The 23,749-nt window shown below is 37.4% G+C and overlaps 1 protein-coding gene across 1 annotated transcript in view; it reads right to left on the bottom strand.

The window, feature by feature from the left end:
- Positions 1-17,578, bottom strand: part of LOC149841949 (CHD3-type chromatin-remodeling factor PICKLE-like) — an 86,731-nt gene extending 69,153 nt beyond the window's left edge. The window contains exons 1-15 of the mRNA XM_089998795.1: positions 17,442-17,578; positions 17,195-17,344; positions 13,510-13,647; positions 13,266-13,420; positions 12,967-13,125; positions 3,798-4,045; positions 3,620-3,715; positions 3,399-3,535; positions 3,072-3,287; positions 2,886-2,993; positions 2,154-2,204; positions 1,947-2,046; positions 765-907; positions 579-682; positions 108-246 (exon numbers count right to left, since the gene is read on the bottom strand). Coding sequence (XP_089854921.1) covers positions 108-246; positions 579-682; positions 765-907; positions 1,947-2,046; positions 2,154-2,204; positions 2,886-2,993; positions 3,072-3,287; positions 3,399-3,535; positions 3,620-3,715; positions 3,798-4,045; positions 12,967-13,125; positions 13,266-13,420; positions 13,510-13,647; positions 17,195-17,341 — 1,941 coding nt within the window. The 5' untranslated portion in view covers positions 17,342-17,344; positions 17,442-17,578. The remainder of the gene's footprint in view (positions 1-107; positions 247-578; positions 683-764; positions 908-1,946; positions 2,047-2,153; positions 2,205-2,885; positions 2,994-3,071; positions 3,288-3,398; positions 3,536-3,619; positions 3,716-3,797; positions 4,046-12,966; positions 13,126-13,265; positions 13,421-13,509; positions 13,648-17,194; positions 17,345-17,441) is intronic.
- Positions 17,579-23,749: the final 6,171 nt, after the last annotated feature.

The following is a 23,749-nucleotide window of genomic DNA, read 5'->3' on the forward strand; positions in this document are numbered from 1 at the left end:
TTATAAACATAAGTATCATTACATCATACCTATTAAGAGGGACAGGAAGGATTCGGTATACAGATTCACCAAGATCAACCATTAAAAATAGAGATTTCATCAAATACCTTGTAATTCATGTAATCTTCCAGTATGTCTAGCATGTGCCTGAACTGTGAGTAAATGAGGACTCTGTGGCCTTGCTCTTTAAGCTTTACCATCATCTTATCTAACAACTGCAATTTACCAGAAGAATCCCGCAGTTTTCTGCCAATAAACAAATGGATTCTTAATCCCAAGACTGACAAATTTGATACATTGTTACAGTGCTGAGGCACTGGATCAACCTAAAAGATGTAAAGAATCTGGAAACAAACAAACTATGACTTCACTATCTACGATCATCATCATAGCTACTGGAAAAAGCAAAATTTGCCTCCTTTTGGCTCAAGAAAAATAGTTACACCTCCAGAACCATCTTAACAACTATGTAAACTCTAGCAATGGAGATCAAGATCGATGACAGAATGTAAGAAAATAACAGGTTAATTAAAAGGAAAAGAAGGAAAATTGAAATCAAAGTGTTTGTTTGCAATTACCTGTAACCTTCACTGTCATCCTTCGTGTCAGTCTCCATTCCTTCTATCATGTAAGCATGGCAACATACTTTGCGTAACTCCATCACCACATTTATAAGGGAAATCTGAAAGCCATTAGCACTTCCCAGTCATGAAATGAAATAGGGGGGAAAAAAGTATTTTGTGGTCATTAGTTGAAGTGCTTACCTGAGGGCCCCCTTTTCGAGTTAAGACCTGATAGTTACGTGTGAGAATGGCTTTGTAGTATTCTTTCTGAATGGCACTTAACTCAACACGTAAAATCAGCTCCTTCTTTGGGGGGAGGTCCTTCATGACATCCTTCTTGACTCCTATAGATTTATGAAACCACATAGTAGCAATATACCACAAGAACCTAGTTAGAAACAAACAAAAGATACTAATAGAAGCAACAACACAATAATGCTCAAAGAGAAACATACAAATTGAAAATACAAAGAAAAATTTCATTCATATCATAAACCACACTGCCCATAGATCAACTTAGTATAACAAATAGTCTTTTTTCGCATAAAACACTTACTAACAAATCAAAAGAATCCCTTTACAATTGCCATGACCAATACTAGATCATGCGGATACTAATAAAGGAACGGGACACAATACAGATAGGCTTGCTACGATATGGCAGTTCTCAAAAACAGGATATGGCGAAACAACCGTCTGTGTTGAATATATGGGGAGAGAGAGAGAGAGATGTGGACCTACTAACTGAGTTTAGAATGATTAGGGTTGCAGAGTGGTGTTGTAAGGAAATCATTTCCAGCCTGTTCATGTTGACATGTCAAAAGTTTGACCAAATGGGTGAAAATTAGGGAAAATTTGAGTTCAGGTTCTACCGCAATCTTCTATTTTTCTTCTTCTCCATTCATTTTCTTTCCTAAAAATCACTCTAAGATAATCGCATTAGAGAGCTAACAAGCTTCCCATCCAGTATGCATAACTAGATAAGGTGTTCAACCAACGAGAGGAAAAAACATTAAAATCTAATTGATTTAATCTTATACATAATAAGAAGGCAGATTCCAATCTGGAAGAAAATAAGATATTCCAATAGATCTACTTATGAAAATTAAAAAGCAATAGGAAGACACCTGGCATTCAGAAAGGGAGAAGAAAGCCAGATCAGTGAAAATAAAAGCTCTAGAAATCAGATAAACTGATCAAAATCAGTGATTTAAAATTGATAATCCCTGGGAAATTTTTATTGCAGGCAATGCACTTACCACATGATACCAAGTTAATGTACGTACAGATAGAAGAAAGTGCAAACAAACTTTTAGATAAATATAGATGGTGAAGGAAATGAAAATGACACAGCATAAAACAGCCATCAACAAGAGTCTTTACTTCGAAGTAGATGAGGTGAGAGCATTTTATGAAGCCTAGCAACTTGTTCCTCTTGATTAATGTCCTTGAACTCCTCCTGGAACTCCTCTAAACTTGCAAACTAGACCATAATAAAGAAAAATGAACAAAAAAACATAGCAAAGCTACAAAGACCACAAGCAAAAAGAGTTCATCCATCCATAAACAATTCAAGTTGAAAAGACGAACCTTCCCAGCATCAAGAAAGTGCATTAGCATAAATAGCTCATCCAAGTTATTCTGGAGGGGAGAAAAAAAAAGACTTGAATAAGTTTAAATGAAGATAAAAATCTTAATCTAGAAAGAAACTAAATTGTTTAGTTAATACAAAAACTTTTGCTTGTTAAGCATGTCATGAAAATTACATTCAATTGTTTGTGTGAAACCAAGGCAAATTCTTAATACCACACTGCGCAGGCATTATGACATCAGAACAAACGAAAAGCCACCAACCAAAACTTGCAGAGAGAAGTAGAGAATATCATCACAAACACGATACCCATAAGAGAATGCACAGCAGAAGTAGAGACAGAGGGGCCCAGTTTTTTAGGCTTTCAAAATGTGTGAAAATACTCATTTTAATTTCTTTAGAATTTCAGGCCTTAAATGGCACTACAAGAGAGCCCATCAACCAAATGCTGCGATGGATCTTTTAGCCTGCCACTTTTTTATTCCTCGACTAAATATTTCACTTCCCACCTATCATAATTTTCCTCTTCTAGGGTGGACGTCTGCTTCTTACCATCCTATCTTTATTTGTTTTGATAAAGCTTTCTATTTTTGAGGTTATCACCCCAAAAAAAGAGGAAAAAGGAAAAGAAAAAGAACATCATACACATGTTTATGTGCAAAACAACCATTGGAGGACTTGCAACAGAGTTTTATGTGGCCAACAGTCAACTAAGCTTGAACGGCACCAACCTGTAAAGGAGTTCCGGTTAGAAGTACACGGTGGTTAGTTGAATAAAGCTTTAACGAGTTGAACAGCTTAGAATCTTTGTTCTTAAGACGATGACCCTCATCTACAATCTATGACAGCATCAGCAAATGATGATTAAAATGATGCAGGTATGATATAAAGCAGTTGTCAAAGGTTAAATAAAATACCATGCACTCCCACTTTATTGGCTTCAAAGACGCTGTATCCATATTAATCATCTCATATGACGTTAGGAGAACATCAAATTTTACTCTCCCCTGCTTGTTTTTGGTAGCATCTGTTGATTTCTTTTTCTTCTTTAGCTTCTTCATCCTGCCTTTAGGTAAATAAAATTCATGCTGTCTTATGATATTGCGTGCCTGAGAAGATCCAACATATAAGACCTACAACAAAGTATATATTATTGAAATTTTGTCAAAACTTCATGAGGCATTATACTGGCCAAAATATAAACAAGAACTAGAATCCCCGGAAAAAAAATTTGTTCACAGTACCACATTCATATGGGGCGCCCAAGTTGCAAATTCACGTTCCCAGTTCCGCAGTGTAGACAGAGGTGCCACTACCAAATGAGGAAACGGCTTTTCTTCAAAAAGTGATCCCAGGAAAGCAATACTTTGTATCGTCTTTCCTGAAGGGACAGTTTTGAGTTCAGAGTTTGAATCATAAAACGTCTATAAGCATTAGTAAAACTTATGTGTAATTCAAAACTCACCAAGACCCATCTCATCAGCAAGTATCACATGAGTTTGTTTAGCCCAAGAAAACCGCAAAAAATTCAAACCTTCCAGTTGATAAGGATGCAATGTTCCTGTAAATGGCCAGTTCAGATATAAAAAGTGAATAAAGAAACTAGATAATAAAAGATATAATACCTCCAAAGGAAGCAATACCTCCAGTAAGAAATTTTGGACTCTCTTCATACTGTTTAAATATGCTTTGTTTGTGCTTTGCTTCTTTTCCATCACGTGTAGAACTTTTCATTCTGGCCGAAGATGGCTTCAGTTTCCTACTATTTATTGAACTAAATCTTTCAAGCTGAGTCTTAAATGCAGATATGTCTGATTCAGCTTCCCAATAACATTCATCATAGGGAAGGTCCTTCCATTTCACAAGATATACACGCTCACCATTACCCTTCCTGAAATAAAGGCCAGTTAGCCTATATCATAGAATGCAGCCCCAAGAAAACAAATACATAATTAAAAATAACAGAGGGTACTTGTAGGACTATAAATACATCAGAAACAAGAATAAAGAGGGATCAACCTCCAGCAAGTATATTCATCCCAGAAAAGAGAAATACTGATATATGGCTCATCACCAGATAAATTGGCTTCCAACTGGGTCTTAATAATCTTATGTCCAAATTATTGATTTTCCAGTTCCTTGTCTATGGCAAAGAATTACATGCAGAATATGCACAATTATCTCTTTTTAAGGAAACAAAATCTCCCATTAAAAAAGAGGTGATAAGTAATCACGACCAAGGGAGATAGAAAGGAAAAAGGAAGAAGACAGAAAAGAAAACAAAATGAAGTACCATAGTAAAGGGCAAAACAGCACCGAGTTATTCAAATGTAGTAGGAGCCCAATCTGGAAGGACCCACCCAATAATATCTTGGTCTGGCCAATGTTCTTTTGCAAAAGAATAGATTTGCAACTGCATCCTTCCATAAATAGTTACAGCATTTGTATGTTCCCCCATGAAAATCCTTCTATTCCTTTTGCCCCAGATCTACCACCAGGGTAAAACGATCCAACCACCTCCAAGTCATCGTGTCTTTTTCCCTTCTGGCGAATCCATTTCCAAACAGCACATCCATGTGAAAGGTAATGGCCAGTTTGCCAAAATGCCACTCCGGCTATGCAAGACAAAAGAAGTAGGCATTAGGAATTCCAGGCCTTGATTATGTGCCAACTGCCAAGCAACTTTTTTGCTTCAGCACACATGTAGCAAACATTAGCCAAGATGAAACTCCTGTGTTTTTGTTTACAAAAAATTTTCAAATTGGGAAAGAAGGGACTTATCCGAATTCGCTAAAATTCTTTTAAGTAATGTGGGGACGCCATATATGAGTCTCGACCGTCCTTCACCTGACAGGAAAGTAAAGTCCAAACAAGTTGTCTGATCTTCGTAGCCTGAATTGCACCGTCGAGACACTCAAATATGCAATAAAGATCGAAAGTGTATAAGTATCTGTTCGGAAACGATAAAAACAGAAATGAAATAGTGAATCTAACTAAATGATCTGAAGAATCACCTTTTTCGGACTCGAGGGTCCGTTTAACTTTTAGGCTCCTTTTAAGTCTGACAGCACCTTCGTGCAGGTAATATGGTTGTTGAAATGATGTCTAAAGCAGCATAGATATGGTAGCTTGAAAGATAGGGGTATGGCAAGGCTAGCGTTCGTTCTCTTTAGAGCCAACATTCGGACAGAGAAATTCTACATGATCAGACTGTAGGGGTGAGCACCTATTTATAGAGTTTTCGAGTAGGATTCAGATCATTGGACTCTCGGATCTGGATCTATCCCAAATAGATCAAGGTCTATCCCCAAATGGAGATAAGACCTATCAAGGAAGAGTCCAGCTTGGAATGAAGTTCATTCAAGAAGATTCCTCCTTCCTTTGAAAACGCATAGGGCAGTTGAGATAGGCTTATCCGCACATTCAATGGGTCAGATGGCAAAGATAGTTTCCCATCCCAAAAAAGGACGGCATTCTCCCATGTCATCCCCAAATACGGACGACAGAGTTGTTTGTCGTCACACTGTCGGACGGCACTCCCAAGGTGTCGTCCCTAGGTCTGGGCAGGGCTGGACAGACTGGACGGCACCTTTGGGTGTTGTCCCAAGCCAGGACGACACTCTCAAGGTGTCATCCCTAGGACTGGACGACACTCCCAGGGTGTCATCCCTAGGTCTGGATGGGGAAGGGACATGTTGGACCGCACCTTTGGGCATTGTCCCAAGGCAGGACGACACTGAAGCGAGGAATAAAAAAAAGCAATGTAAGAATTGAATGGAAATAGAAATGAAACGTAAATAAAAACTAAAATAAAAGTATCTACTCTTAAATATAATGATTTTTTAGTATAAGAATCAAATTTATAACAAAATATAAAAATGATGACTGCCAATTTAGAGAAAGCACATGGAAGTGAGTGAGAAGTGTGAGAAGAAACACATAAAAAACACGAAAAGTAGAGTGAAAAAACATATAAGAAGAATATATGAAGTATGTGGAAAACATAGAAGAAGCATGGGAGAATCGAGATTCCCATAACATTTCATAAGCGAGAAGTATCGCGCTTCCGAAGTGAATTTTCAAGAAGCAGGCTTCCCACCTATCTAAGAAGTTTCCGATAACTCTGGACTGGACGACACTCCCAGGATGTCGTCCCTAGGTCTGGATGTGCATGGACATGGGCAAGACAGACTGGACGTGAACAGAACATGTTGAATGAAACACTGTGTCGTCCCACCCTAGACAGAGGTTCAAAAGGGGATGGGACGGCACAGCATGTGCCGTCTCAGGGTCAGGATGGCACACACACTGTGTTGTCCCAGGGCAAGATGGCACCACAGATTGTGTCATCCCAGCCACACCGGTGGACGTGACAGCAGGACAGGGACAGCAGACCAGTGATTCGGACTGCCATTGATAAATATCTGGCCTTCCATGATTGTAGTTTATGATTGACTCTATCCTTTGCCTTGTCCCAATGCCTTTTCTTTGATATGCCTTTAAGAAGTTGCATGTCCAAGTAATTCACGGGTAGTGAACCAATTTTGCAGCCAAGAATCCTGTAACTTTTCTTTTGAAGGTATCATCTGAATGGAACAATACCTGCTCGTTCTTGAGATTGTCACACTTAGCACTGATGCTATTGAAAAGCATCTCTATCTCAGCCAGGTTAGCCAAATCTGCACCCCATCCACTTCCCCAAAAATCAAGAGGTCATCCACATATAAAAAATTGGTTACTGGTGGTGTACCAGGAATATGTACTCCTTTGAGAAATCCTATACCTACTGTGATTTGACACTAAGGCTTTCACGGTCCAGGTCAAAAAGCAAGGGCCAAGGGGATAGAGGGTCCTTTGCAAAAAACCTTGGCCCACTGAAAAAGGGGAACTACACTAGCCATTCGTGCATACTGAAGTCGAAGTCACTCTAAAAATGTTGTGAATCCATGAAATCGATTTGTTCCCCATGTTCATAGCATCCATGCAATCCTCCAAATAACACCAGCTGATAGAGTTGAAAGCTTTATCAAGGTGGACTTTTCATATGAATTTGTCTTGTTTTTAGCACCATGTGGTATGTATTACAAAGTCATTCTAGCTAATCTATTGACAAGGGGTATATCTCATATCAGGGAAACATATGAAGAATTATTATTTTTCAATATTTTGACAATATTGAGATAATTCCCTCACATAAACATGATAATATCTTCAACTAGTCTATGGTAAATTCTGGTGGAAGTCAGGAACTATCAATGATAAGAGATCATAGAAGAAGCCAGACCCACCAAAAGAGCTCTCTACCTATGTTGAATAAGCGTAGGTGCAGGTACGACATGTAATGAAATGGTGGTCTTCCACGAATGCACTTGAATTACTCAAAAGAAGTGTCTAAAAGATACTTTAGACAAGACCCACAAAAGGGTATAAATGAAATAACATAAAAAATAATAATAAAACTTTATTAATAACAAGAAAATGCTTAACAAGCATTGAGAGTATTTTTACATGAAGGGATGCACCCCTATTTATACAAGTGAGAAGGGGTTAGAGGAGAGCTCTTAAAGGAGCTCTCCTTGTAGCCGTTGGACCTAGTCCAGTCCAACGGCTAGAATTCTAGTCGTTGGACTAGGTCCAACGACTATGCATATGGTCAAGTTCCAATGGAAACTTGACCAATAGTTATTATCTAGTTCTATTTGAACTAGATAATAAATAAATAAAAAGAAAATGAAAGAAAAAAAATTATATTTACAAAAATATATATAATAATATATAAATATATTATTATTATATATATGTATTTTACATTTTAACACTCTCCTTCAAACTTACGATACAATGAGCGAAAGTTTGTCTAAGAGGAAGTGAAATATGGGAGCCACGAGAGGTTTAGTGAAGAAGTCTGTTAATCGATATTCTGATGTGACATATGGCAAATCAATGGTTTCATGCTGGAATTGACTAGCTTTTAAATATCTAATAATACGTAAAATGGCTCCTATATGAACAGAAGTGAAAGCATGCTGGAATTGACTAGCTTTGTGTACAACATGTGTTATGTTTAGCCTAGTGATAGTGATATAGGAAAGTGCTCCAGCAAGCTGTCTGAATGGAGTAGGATCATCAAGAAGCTCTCCATCATCAATTTTCATTTTAACAGTGACCACTTTTGGAGTGTCTACTTTCTTATCGTCTGTAATGTCAAACCTGGAAACAATATCAAAAGCAAATTTAGATTGAGATATCAAATACCCACAAGGGGAATAAGCAACTTCAATTCCGAAAAAATATCTTAATAATCTTAACTCAGACATTTCAAAATGAGTTTTAAGAAGAGTTTTGATATAGGCAATTTCATGTTTGTCGCTTCCGGTGATGATCATATCATCCACATAAAAAAGAAGAATGATGATACCTGTTTAAAGCCATAAAGGGTCTTCTCAAGACGAAGAGTTTTATCCTTCCATGTAAACTTTTTTCATGAGACTTTAATTCAAAAAGGCATTTTTGACATCCATTTGAAATATAAGCCATTTTCTAATAGAAGCCAAGGCAATTAGAGTTCTAACAGTGGTCATACGGGCCATAGGGGCAAAGGTTTCTTCATAGTCAATGTCATATTCTTGAGCATAACTTTTTGCCACTAGTTGGGTCTTATACCTTTTCAGGGTCCCATCACTTTTGGTTTTGACTTTATAGACCCATTGACAGCCTATTATGATTTTTTGCCTCAAAATAAGATGAGGGTTCAACATAAGATTCTATTAATGCAATAATTGCCCTATACGTGGGTGAAAAAGATTCGTAAGATATAAATTTTTTCGAGGGTCTAGAGATTCTAGAAGTCCTTCTGGGGGGGAACTTCAAAATACTTTTTTAATGCACACAGAGGGTTTTGCTCACTGTCTCTTCATCTTGAATATTGTAGACCAACATCCCTATAGGTTTGGTCTTCGTTATCAATATCATTATCAAAGGTAATAGGATTTTAATCATTGTCAAAGTTATACTCAAAATCCCATTCACTAGATTTTGAAGTTAAATCAATTAAAAAAGAATATTCAGTAATATCCTTGGATTTTTCACTTTCAAAAGCACTTTCTTTTTCTAAAAAAGATACATTTTTAGATACATATAATTTTTCATTTTGAAGATCAAAGCACGTGTAGCCTTTTTTATTTGCAGCATATCCTAAAAAGGCATATGAGATTGCACGAGAAAATTTATCATTTTTGTTTGTAAATACAAAACATTTGCAGCCAAAGACTCTTAATCTAGAATAATTAGGAGATAAATTAAGAAGTTTTTTTATTGGAGATATATTCCTTAATGAGGAAGATGACATTCTATTAATAAGATAGGTGGAGGTTAAAGCAGCCTTAGCCCAAAACCCTTTTGGAATGTGACTTGCAATTAGTAAGGTCCTAGTAGTTTCCATAATGTGCCGATGCTTACGTTCGGCAAGACCATTTTGTTGTAGAGTTTGTGAGCATGATCGTTGATGTGTAAAGCCATATAGATTAAGATAGTCTTTGAATTCTTTAGACATAAATTCTCCGCCCGAATCAGTGCAAAAAATGAAAATATTACTTTAAAATTTATTTGTAACCATCTTATGAAATATTTGAAAGTGAGTAAAAACTTTGAATTTATGTTTAAGAAAATAAATCCAAGTGTATCTAGAAAAATCATCAACAAAGATGACATAATACGCATAACCGTCTTTAGAAATAACTGGTGTAGGTCCCCAAACATTCGAATGTATTAACTCAAGAGGTTTTGTAGAGACAAAAGTTCTATTAGAAAAAGGTAATCTTTTCATTTTACCAAGAACGTAGTCTTTACAAGAAAAACTTTCAAAATTACAAAATTTTCCCAAAATTGGAAAGCATTGAATTTTATACATATGAGGATGGCCAAGTCTTTTGTGCCATAACTCTGTTTCTAATTTCTGAACATTTAAGCAAAATACATTCTTGAGTAATTCCAAAAATTCCATGTAATATAGTCCTCATTCTCTATGGCCTTCCTCAATCAGCTTTACTGACCGACGATCATGTATCCAACAACCATTAGAAGAGAAGAAGATATTACATTCATAATCAGATATTTGTGACACAGATAAGAGATTCAAATTTAGTTTAGGAACATATCAAACCTCTGGAATATAAAAAAATTTAGATTTTTGAAAACTTTCAAAATATCCTACTCCTTTTATTTTAAGAGATATTTCATCTGTTGTAAAAACCTTTGATATACTTGAGTTGTTTTTAATGCATTTGGATAGACTTTTGTCATTTGGGGTCATGTGAAACGAGGCACCAGAATCTAACAACCAAGGAAAGTTACCTGGACCGGAAATAGATGCGACTGCCACTCCAGTTGAGGCTTTAATTGAAGAGGATACCCCTTTGAGAAGAGGTTGAAGAATCACCATTAGTTGAGCCATAGATACAGATGCATCTTGATCTTTTAACTCAGTTTCAACAGATGCAGCCCTCTTTTTGTCTCTTCTTTTTAATTTTGAACATTGAGGCCCATAGTGCCCCGGTTTATGACAGTGATGACAAATAATTTTTCTTTTGTCAAACTTACCACTTTGTCTTCCAAAATGAGGCAGCTTATAAGTGCGAGTATGATTTCTTGGTCTAGACACTAGTAGAACAGAATCATCATCAACTTTTGGAGTACTCTTTCTTAGTCGATTTTTCTCCATAGTAAGTTTTTCAATAGTATCCACAATAGTAGGAATTTTTTCACGATGAAGAAGGGCCGATTTGGTGGATTCAAATTTTGGCCTTAAACCATTCACAAATTGGTAAAAGTGTTTCATATCGAGTTGCTTTTGGCAAAGCTCGATATCCTCGGCACAATGCCATTTTGGTTCTAAAATAGCCAATTATTCCCAAAGTTTGGACAACTCATTGTAATATTCACAAATGGATTTGTCTTTTTGAGTCATTGTCCGAACTTTTTCTTGTAGATTGCACACATGTGCAATACCTTTAAGGGAATACATATTTTTAAGATATTCCATGCCTTGTCGGCATGTTCAAATTTAGTGAGGCTAGAGCATTTTTTAATATCTACGATATTAATAAGCCATGACATAATTTTTGCATACCCCATCCTCCACTCTTTCCATTTCTTTTCATATGAGGCTAAAGCCTTGATCTTCTCCTCTTCCATTAAAGGAACTTCTTTATCACCTTCTTTCTTGGTGAGGAATAGTTTAGGTTCCGAATCGGAACCATTCACTAAACCCCATAAACCTTTTCCCCATATGTGGTGCTTCATAATTGAAGCCCACATTATATAATTAGTATCATTTAACTTCATGGGTATGATGGTGATCTTATCATTGTCATCTATCTTTGTGAAGAAAATAGGAGAAGAAAAAGAGAGTAGAGAGAAGAGAAGAGACAAAGAATACAATACTATTTTGTAGCTCAAGTCCTCATTTCTTCAAACGAATCTTTTTGTAGCCGAAAAATGAAGTGATAAAACACTTTTTGGCAAGTGATAAAACACTCTTTGCCAAGTGATGAAACACTTTTTGCAAGAATAAGGTGATAACACACATTTGCAAGTGAAGCATGGAAATCGAGGCGGAAGCTTTTCAAGATCTAAAAATTCCCTCGCTCTGATACCATGTAATGAAATGGTGGTCTTCCACAAATGCACTTGAATTACTCAAAAGAAGTGTCTAAAAGACACTTTAGACAAGACCCACAAAAGAGTATAAATGGAATAACATAAAAAAAATAATAAAAGTTTATTAATAACAAGAAAATGCTTAACAAGCATTGAGAGTATTTTTACAGGGGATGCACCCCTATTTATACAAGTGAGAAGGGGTTAGAGGAGAGCTCTTAAGGAGCTCTCCTTGTAGCCGTTGGACCTAGTCCAACAGCTAGAATTTTAGCCATTGGATACAACGACTATGCAATTGAAACTTGACCAATAGTTATTATCTAGTTCCATGAGAACTAGATAATAAATAAATAAAAATAAAATGAAAGAAAGAAAATAAAAATAAAAATTATATTTACAAAAATATATATAATAATAATATATAAATATATTATTATTATATATATATGTATTTTACATTTTAACACGACATATCCCACGGGTACAAAGGGTCCAACATGAGAACTTCTAAGGAGATGGATAGGGGTTATGGTTTGCGTGTGTGTGTGTGTAGCAAAGATATATAGTTAACTAACTACTAATGATCAACAAATGTACACTTAACATTGGCAACCCACACCAAAGATTATGAAGACCAGTATCAGTAATGTACAATGTCCACATTTGTATGGGACCTGAAACAGAAATACTCATCTTACATAGCTCTCTCTAGAAGTCGTATATATCAAAATGTCAAAATGCTTTTACTCAGAATTCCACTGATGTTGGATTACTTAGGCTAATCCACTGAATTCCATAACTTGGACTTCAGGTATATGCATCAGGGTTCTTTTACAAAGCCCAGGATCTTGGCCTGAACATATTTGCACCTGTTTGTTTCTTGGACTTCTGAAATTCCAGTCAATTGAAACACTACAGACATGTGCTGGACTGAGATATCCTAGAATTTGAATTGTTTTCTGAATATGTTGGAATTTCCAGTATTAAGTCAATCAAAACACTCAAACCACTGCATTTCCATTACGGAATTCGAAATCCAGTTAATCACAATTCATAATGCTCCCTAGGGAGCCAAATGATGATGAGACAATCTATTAAAACTCTCATCATAATAATTCCACAAAAGGACCTCAAAAACAGACTAGGATGATGGACCTGCTAGCAAGAATTCGATCGACAGTTGTCCACTCAGGTCGTATCGCCACCCAGTCCTCGTCTGAACCATTCAAATCCATCTGGCGATGAAAATTGTTCAGCTTAGTCCTCAACCTTGGAATTGATTTGAAAGCCTTTAGAAATTCTGATTCTGGAACCCTGACAAAGCCCAATCAACTGCAAATCACTAGAGGAAGGAGAGAGAGAGAGCTAACAAAAAACTACAAGATTAACATCCTCTTTTTGACAAATATAACATATTTTATAAGTTAAAAGGCAACTAAAACTGCAAACAATACCATGAACAGTGCAAATAGGACAGTCTCTTCCATTTTACTAGGTATTGTTTGACAAATTTTTGCTTTGAAGCCTCTTTAAAATCATCTGTTTCATTGGTCCCATAAGGTCTCATTTCACAGTCCAATATCTTGTCAATTTCGCTTAAGGGGTTGACCTGCAAAACAAGTAGAATATCCATTTACTTGCAAAAGCATATACAAGTGAAAAAGCAGAAGATACACATAGGGTCTTTCTGAGAATTACACATTCCGGGCAGCTCCAACTTCCCTCAGGTGCAATTTTAAGAGGCGGAAGTAAACACTTAAGATGGTAAGAATAAGTGCATGTATAACAATAAATCAGCTCTCCATTTCCTCCACAAGCCTGACAAGAATTCTCCTTCTGCATCAATAATATAAGATTCTTTTTTAGAGAAAGAAATAAGACAATGTTCAAACAAAAAAATTGGAAATGAATATCACGCAGATCACCATCACTAAAGTGAATAAAAACTTTGTTTGCAATATACAAATCTGGACTTCAAGGAACAGTAGAAAATGAATGTATGGGCAAAGAACGTATTGCAAAGTTACACAGAGATGCATGCATGAAAGGTCCAAAACCAGCCACCAGCAAAAACCAAAGTCTGTCTAGATTGCTTGAAGATCAGTTTTTCTGCATTTGCCGCATATACACGGCCAGTAATCATAACTGACAAATAAATAGCAATGTAAACTTTAGTTGAAACTATTGAAAAGGATTTATATCCATTTTAGTTTGAAATTTTTGAAATTTATGTTATATCAATTTTAGTTCAAAAATTTTGAAATTTATGTTATTTTGGTATTTTTTTCAAACAAAAAAAATAATAATAGGGAGAGAGAAAAAACTTCAATTAACCTAAACTAGGTTAATCTATTCATTGTTCCTGAATGAGCCCCCGTCTGTATAGAGTGATAGAGTGGGACAAGAAGAGGGCATGTGCATGTTAGTTTAGAAATTATGAACCTAGAGAAAAGAAGTGGAGCAGGAGGATGAAGAGTTTAGGAGAACATGTAGTTCTGCACATGTGGGGAATATATATATATATATAGAGAGAGAGAGAGAGAGAGAGGGGCTCAGGACAACAATAATGATGACATTGACAGAATGAACTAGTGATAATGATGTAGCTGGTATTGTTTATTATATCTTTAAATTAAATAAAACTATTAAAGATAAGACAATCATAACGATCGACACACATTTAACCATGTCAACCATGGTTGGCTACCTTTGACTAGACTGGGCTCAGCATTGACTCTGCCACGGCTTATGTCACATGGGTGCGGGTGCGGGTGCGGGGGTGCGGCACTTTCAAAAAACCTGGGTGCGGGGGTGAGGCAAAAATATAAAAAATTATATATATATATATATATAAAGTCCAAAAGTTGGACATAAATGACCCTGGGTGCATTGACTGCACCCAGGGTCAGGTTGACCGCATCGGGTGCGGGTGCGACACGGGTGCGGCACCTAGTTGGTGAATCCCTGTGACATATATGGCAAAAAACATTCTTGGCAATTTTTTTAAGTCCGAAAATTGGACCAAAATGACCCTGGGTGCGTTGACCGCACCCAGTGTCGGGTTGGCCGCACCTGCGTCGCGTCGACGTGGGTGCAGCACCCTGCTAGCCGAATCCCTGTGACATAGGTCACGGCATTTCTCACATTGCACAAACATGTTGCGTCAAGCCAGGAGGTTGGCACAAGCCCAAATTGGCATGTCCCTGTGACATACATCAACATACACACAAATACACACGTGTGTGCCCACATACATACCAAAATAAAAGGAACATATTGTATGATATTACCATTTCATTTATGTTTTCCTAACTAAATAACTAGCCCATGAAAACTTGGAATCTAAAGGAATCTTTCATGTTATCAAATTCTTATCACCTCTTAAAGATGGATTGTGGGCAACCTTGTGCAAAATATTGACACAATCATATTTCTTTTTAATGACATAGAGGTATACATATCACTTATAGATTCGTTTTAGAAATTGTTAGTGAAGGGAAAAATGCCCCTGCCACACACAAGAGAGAGGGAGAGACAATGTCTCTTATGGGGACATTAGAGAGAGAGAGTTGGTTTAGGAAGTTATTTATATGGGGACATTAGATACCAAAATATAGAAAGCAAAAGCAATAAGAATATATCAATTCTTAATAAAGATTAGCTCATTGATGGATGATTTTCAAATCAAAGAGGTGGGAGGTGCTGATGTAAGCCCAAATGGGTACGTCCCTATGACATAGGTTAACAAGCACATGAATCCGCATGCACATATGCATACACAACCAAAAGAATCAAATAGGACATTTTATATGGTATTACCATTACATTTAAGATTAATTAACTAACAATTCTCCAATGAAAACATTGAATTCAAAGGTATTTTATGCTAGCAAACTATGATTAAAGAATTGGTCTACTACACATGTTACAAACATGAAGAACGGTATGTATTAGGTTATGCCAAAAATCATTATTTACTAATACCATATGCAAACAACAAATGAACTTCACCATGAAAATCTATGAATTAACAAAAACATGTCCTTACAATGGCAATAATTTATTCCCAACCTTGTTCTGTTATATGAATTGCCTAAAGCACCTTTTGGGTTTTACATAAACCACCATCCGTTTAAAGATTATGGTAAACAGGTTGTCGGTTATGCCTTTTGAGCAAAACTAAAATAGTACAACTACAGTTCATTGCTTGTAGAAGCATGGTTCCTTAAGCCTGGAACTCTGATGCTTCTCGATGGAACTGCAATTCCCATGCCCAGGGGATCAAATACAATATAGCACAAGCAAACTTCAAAATTATGTAGCTTCCAATTTCCAAAGTAGACTCTAATTAAGATATTTTTTAGGATGATACGTAGGTGCTTCAAATAACTAGAGTTTGATGATCGCAAGAAAAACAGGAAGATTAAGATAGCAATAGCCCTTTCAATGATATCCCAATAAAGAAGAAGATAAACTAATTCCATTAGATATAGCACAGTGTATCATGAAAATGTGAAACAGATTCTGTGCGTAAAATACATTCTGACGGGCTTAAGGAATGAGAAAAAAGCAGAGGTCCAATAAGGATCTTGACTCAACTACTACGAGATTGCGCAGAACAAAAGTGGATCTACTCCTAAGTTTGATCTTAGCTATAATAGATGTATATAACTTAAATAGCCAACCCATTTAGTACCATTATAAATGCACACACCCAAACAAGCATACACGAACATGTTGAGAGAAAGATGCATATGAAACAGAGATTGGGGGCAACCAACATCGACTAAACTTTAGAAGAACATGCAAAATCACATTGATCCCAACAAGCACAAGTATTCCAAACCCCGCCAACACGATACAGGGCAATGGTAGTTTAAAAGAAAACCTCTTGTTTTCTCAAGATTTTCGAAAAAAGAAATAATAAACCATAACCTTTTTCATGCTATACCGAACGAAGCACCGACATTCATGATCATCACGACCACCACCATCAAGAGAAAAATCATAGCTCTAATAAACTGCAACACAACCCCATGAAAAAGAAGCCGACCGACTTGCAATTATAGCAAGAATCAACCAAAAATAAAACAGCAATGAATCACAGAATCAGTCCAGCAAAGCAAAACGCTCGCTGAACAAATTCATAGGCGCATGAGAGAGTGAACTCAACACGTCGAAATGCACACGCATACCCCCTTTAGCAACACACACACACAGAAACCAACAACCAAAAAAGGAAAGAAATCTTGGAATCCCACTAATCGTCGCGCAAGAATTTACGAAATTCGGCGTAATCAGCGATCACTCGAGCATTGCAGAACAATAAGTCGGTAAAAAACGAAAAAAAACGATAAGAAGGATTGGAAGAAGAGGAGGGTACGGCATCATCTCTGGTGGCCTTGGACTGGCGTTTGTCGGAGCGGGCGGCGACGGGATCGATTTCATCGTCGAAGTCGTCATCGTCGTTGTAGAGAGGCTTCCTCGCCGTCCTGATCCGGAGCCTCTCCGCCACGCTCGTCATCGTCATCTCCTGCAGATACAAAGAGACACGCAGAGAGAGATTTCGCTCAAGAACAACTCTGAGAAAAAACTGAGACAGCAATCGAATTGAGCAGCAGAGGCACCACCCTCGACGTGATCGGCCGCGGACTACGAGGGAGAGTGAGAGTGTTGTGTGGAGGAGGGAAAGGGCGGGGGAAGGGCTCAGGCGAGCCCTAATGGCGGTCAAGGCCGGACGGCCCAGCGAAGCATAACGGACTATCCCACTGAGAGAGCGGATCGGGTCGTGCCCTTTTACATGGACTGACCAACCCCGGTCGTCGCTGTAACCCAAATGCACGCAGTGGGCCCCACGCCTTGTGGTGCCTGCTTGATAGTTGATGTTACTCGATGCTCGTAGGTACTGGATTTTGATTTGAATCAACTCCAGATCTAACTTAAAATGTTTATCCAAATCTGACCGGAATCTAAAAATAATTGGATTGATAGATCCGAATCCACATTCTGATTATAATTAAAGGGCAGTGTTAACCCTTATAACTCCGCCTGTGTAGTTATACACTGCCGGTCCCAAGCCCGGATAAAGGAGGAGGGTTGCGGTAGGCCTGTGACAGCCAGCATAAAAACTTTGTCATATCCTATGAAAATGAACCAATATGAGAATTTTGTTGGGGCGTTCCCTACTGAGCGACGCGTTGTACTCTCTAGGCCCGGAGGCAGTGATAAATGTGCAAGGGTTGCTAGGTCGTCGCCCAGAAGCGACGCGTCACACCGGCGCCCGGGTGTGGTGTCAAATAGGCAAGGGTTCCCTCACTTTGTTGGATGGGTGGGGGTAAAGAAGTTAGTCCAAGACCATAAAATTAGGTTAGCCACTTGGAACATAGGGTCTTTAACTGGTAAGTTGGTAGAGTTAGTAGATGTTATGTGTAGGAGAAAGATTGATATTTTATGTCTTCAAGAGACCAAATGGGTAGGTGAGAAAGCTAAAGTGATAGAACCTTGGGGATATAAGATTTGGTATACAGGAATAAATAGGAATAAGAATGGAGTAGGGATTGTTATGAGTCGTCAGTTTATAGATAATGTAGTTGAGGTCCGTAGGAAGGGTGATAGAATTTTACTTATTAAATTAGTATTAGGTACGGATATTATTAATATTATTAATGTTTATGCACCTTAAGTAGGTTTAGATGATTCCATTAAGCATCAATTTTGGGAAGATTTAGATGGAGTAGTACAAGAGACATCTTATGGAGAAAAGCTTTTCATCGGCGGTGACCTTAATGGACATGTAGGCATTAGTAGGGATGGATTTGAGAATATCCATGGAGGCTATGGTATAGGAGAAAGAAATGAAAGTGGAGAAAGGATTTTAGATTTTTGTTTGTCCTATGATATGATCTTAGCAAACACTTGGTTTAGGAAGAGGGAGTCTCACCTAGTAACATTTAAAAGTGGGGTTAATACGAGTCAGATAGATTTTTTCCTACTTAGAAAGAGAGATAGGGGTTGTTGCATCGATTGTAAGGTTATACCAGGAGAAAGTGTAGCTACACAACATAGAGTCTTAATTTTAGATCTTAGAATTAGACAATGCCGCAAAAGGGATAGACATAGGATAGATCCTAGAATTAAGTGGTGGGCACTGAAAGGAGCTAAACAAAGAATGTTTGTAGAGCAGGTAGTTAAGGAAGTTGATTGGTGTCTCGAGGAGGATTCAGAATCAATGTGGAATAAGATAGCGGGTGGTATGAGAAAAGTAGCTAAGGAGGTATTGGGTGAGTCTAAAGGCGGTGCACCACTAGGTAAGGATACATCATGGTGGAACGAGGATGTCAAATTAGCTATTAAGGTTAAAAGAGAGTGTTATAGAAATCTAAGTAAGAGTCGTGATAATGAGAATTTGGAGAAGTATATGATAGCAAAGAAGGAAGCTAAAAAAGTTGTTCGAAACGCGAGGGCTAAGGTATATAAGGAGGTTTATGACAAGTTGGATACCAAAGAAGGCGAGAAGGATATTTATAGGCTTGCAAAGATGAGAGATAGGAAATCGAAGGATTCGGGTATGGTTAGATGTATCAAAGATGAAACGCAAAGGGTTTTAGTCAAAGATGAGGAGATTAAGGAGAGATGGAAAGATTATTTTGATAAGCTATTTAATGATAGTCATGCTCAAGATCTTGGAGACTTCTCCATTCCTTTTCATGAGATAAATCGTGACTTCATGCGCAAGATTCAAAAGAAAGAAATTGCAGAGGCTTTGAAGAAAATGAAATCAAGAAGGGCAATTGGCCCAGATGGTATACCTATCGAGGCTTGGAAATGCTTGAAAGAGAAAGGTTTAGAATGGTTGACAAATCTTTTTAACTTGATTTGGCGTACAAATAAGATGCCTAATGAGTGGAGGAAGAGTACTTTGGTGCCTTTATATAAGAATAAGGGTGATATACAAGATTGCACAAACTATCGTGGTATACAACTCATGAGTTATACTATGAAACTTTGGGAGAGGGTGATTGAGTCTAGGTTGAGGAAGGTTGTCATGATATCGGAGAATCAATTTGGTTTTATGCCTGGAAGATCAACTATGGAAGCTATACATCTTCTTAGACAACTTATTGAAAGTTATAGAGAGAGGAACAAAGATTTGCATATGGTTTTTATTGATTTAGAGAAGGCATACGATAGAGTATCTAGGGACGTTCTCTGGTGGACAATGATGAAGAAAGGTGTTTCTCTCAAGTACATTAGTATAATTAAAGATATGTATGAAGGAGTAGTAACCAATGTCCGCACTTGTGGAGGGGTGACAACCAATTTTCCGATAACGGTTGGGTTACATCAAGGATCTGCTTTAAGCCCTTTCCTATTTGCGATAGTGATGGATGAGCTTACGAGATCAATTCAAGAAAATGTACCGTGGTGTATGTTGTTTGCTGATGATATTGTTTTGATTGATGAGTCTAGAGCTGGGGTTAATGCTAAGTTAGAATTATGAAGACAGACATTGGAAGCTAGAGGTTTTAAGTTGAGTAAGAGTAAGACTGAATATATGGAATGTCGGTTTAGTAAGCAACGAAGTAGTGATGGGAGTGTAGTGAAGCTTGGTGAGCAAGATATACCGGTGAATGATTATTTCAAATATTTGGGATCTATCATTCAAAAGTATGGAGAAATTGATGGAGATGTAAATCATAGGATAAAGGTTGGGTGGATGAAATGGAAAAGTGCTACTGGAGTGCTGTGCGATCGTAGAATGCCATTGCGGTTGAAGGGAAAGTTTTATAGGACGACTATTAGACCCGCTTTACTATATGGTACGGAATGTTGGGCTGCCAAGAGACATCATATTCAAAAAATGAGTGTAGCTGAGATGCGGATGCTTAGATGGATGTGTGGAAATACAATAAAAGATAAGATTCGGAACGAAGAGATACGTAAGAAGGTAGGTGTTGCACCCATTGAAAATAAGATGAGAGAGAATCGTTTACGGTGGTTTGGACATATTCGGCGAAGGCCTAATGATGCTCCAGTTAGAAGGTTGGAGAAATGGGAAAATATATTAGTTAAAAGAGGTCGGGGTAGGCCTAGGAAGACTTGGATGGAGATGATAGGAAAGGATATGAATGCTTTGAACCTCACCGAGGACATGGCGTTGGATAGAAATGATTGGAGGAAAAGGATTCATGTGGAAGACCCAAAATGAATTTCTTTTTTGGTTCATATCGCTGACCCCAATTGTTTTGGGATGAAGGCGTAGTTGTTGTTGTTGTTGTTGTTGGCAGTGTTAACCCTTATGTGGGCAGTCTCTAGCAAGCTCATTACTCAAAATCGACTCAGATAGTTAGGGATGTTTCTTGCCATTATATGTATTCTTTGTTGCAATGAAAAAAAAAAGGCCACCATATTTTTATTTATTGCTCCGATATAAATGCTTTTTTCTTCTTTGACGAGGAACCCTTGCCGAAGCAAAAAAAAATCTCAGGTGAGGCCGATGACCACCCTGCCTTACCTAGCCCACCTCTGAAAGCTACGGACACACCCTTGCACCAGTGGAGTTTGATCCAGACCTTCACAACGTTTTTTTTTTTATAGGCAAGCTAGGGTTAGGCAGTGAGATGGGTTGGTTTCACAACCTTGTTTGAGAAGTGGCAAATTCCTCAAGAAGGCAATGATGCTCTCATAAAGTAGGTTCTTATTTGTTTTTTCCAATTGTTCAATATTGCATGCATCTTTAAAAATGACCACTTCAACGAAAATCCAATTCTATTTGTTGTTCTTATGTCACTCTTGAACATATGTTGGATACGTTGGACGTTATGTAAGGGCTTTATCCATCAGATGACTCAAGTTTGACAACAAGTTTGCATCATTTTACGAGTCAATGAGATGGGTTTCCCTATCATCCGTGTAACACCCTGATCTGGGACCTCGAGAGTCCGAGTTCGGTTGGTATTACTTTCTAAAAAAAGAGTTCAAAATTCACACAAATAAAATGTGGATAAAAAAAATATCTTTTTATTCTCATAATCAACTTTTTTTTACATTGTTCATCATTCGCAACAAAAGAAAAACAATTACATCTTTATCCAATGACAATAAATTAAAATCTACCAAGTACTTTGTTGATGACAAAGAAGCTGCTCACGTTCTATTTGTATTAATGTACTTAGAACCAACAATTGTAATTACACATTGAGAGTGAATCTATAACCCAGTAAAAAATAATTATAAGCAAATAAACACTTAAACTTACAATTGCAGTGGGTTCTAAGCCCTAGTCTTAGTTTAGTTCTCGATACGCCATACAAGTTGGTATATTTTAATTACCCTCATTACCTTTTTCAACACTCTCTCAAAACAACTATTACTAGGTCGGTCATAACCGTCTATGGGCGTAACAACTTCATAGAATACCTCAATTCTATATATAGGCCAGACAATAAACCATACACTCCCAGTAGTCCCCGGACCACCAGGCACTGCAGAGACCCCGTCGGTAGCTAGCGAGGAGGTCAAGCTCTCAATCTCAGTATGGTTCATGCCATATCCTAACCATGATAGTTATTAACCATCCATGGTCATCGAGAGTCTCAAACCCGGTGTGAGTGTAACCCTAAGTCATGACTAAGTTCAACACATTGAACCACATTCGCAAACTCGTAATTCACTCATTCTCTCATAAGTGATGTTGTGAATTAATCACAACGAATCTCATTCTTAAATCTCATGATGACTTTAGGAGTCACACACATCTCTCACTAAGCATGCACTGATATAGTGTCTCTATATTGTTAAACCACCGGCAGCCCACTCTTCATGGTAGTTGCACTCTGGTCGTGAACCAGGTAGCCCTTGCCACAGGTTGCCACTTTCGGGATTTAAGCAGTCCTGCATGCTAATCTCAAACTATTCATTCATACAGCATGAATAGAATAAATGAGACTCCAATCTAAACATAATCTCATCACAATGCATGATATTAATAACCACATAGACATGTGTTCACAAATCTAATATCTTTCTAACGTGCATGACAAACCACAAGTAACATACATATCACAACATACATGTATATAAAATCAACTCGTAATGTAAAGCATAAAAATTTTAGGTATGTCATGATCTCACTCATAAATTATCATGCTAATTATATTCATTTACAACATTACAATAACATGCTAGGTAAAAATGTTTATTTACTTCTAAAATTGCTCATAATATTCCTTACCTCAAGTGTGAACATTTTGCTTTCACCGCAATTGAGTCTCAAGGTGCTCTAATAGTAGGATATGGTCATTACACAAACGTGCTTGTATTAATGCACAAAACTTCTTATAGAATTATCAAAATACCTCTTTTGAATTAACTCATAAAGCCTCAAATTTTTTGTTACTAATTTAATCAAAACTAATAGACAAGTAGATTTCTCTCTCCGATACGAGTCCAATACACTAAACCTCACTCAATTCTGAGTTCGGGGTGCAAAGTTATAACTATTTTACCAAAACAGATCTCGAGTACCTAAAAGGGTATTATGGTCATTTTGGATTTTGGTATAATTCGATATTATCTTATGATCCGATCTGAATTCATTTCTCATCTGGATTCAACCCTGTCTGCTTGAATCTAGATCCATTACTCATCTAGATCTAGAACAGTTTGACTAAATCCAGAATGGTCTGACTGGGTCCAGAACATTCTAACTGGATTTAGAATAATCTGACTGGATCCAGAACACTGTGACTGAATTCATACACTCTGACTGGATCCAGAACAGTCTGATATAGTCTAAGCTCTAATATAGATCTAGGACTGATCCAATCACATCCAGAACAGTCACTCTGAATCCAGAACAGGTCCAGATCAAACTGGATTCAAACTAAGATCCTAAATCCAGTTAGATTGAATCGGTTCAGCTTGACTCGGGTTTATC

This window comes from Nuphar pumila, chromosome 3 (genome assembly GCF_984573655.1).
Source record: "Nuphar pumila chromosome 3, dmNupPumi1.hap1.1, whole genome shotgun sequence".
In the NCBI taxonomy this organism is placed as follows: Eukaryota; Viridiplantae; Streptophyta; class Magnoliopsida; order Nymphaeales; family Nymphaeaceae; genus Nuphar; species Nuphar pumila.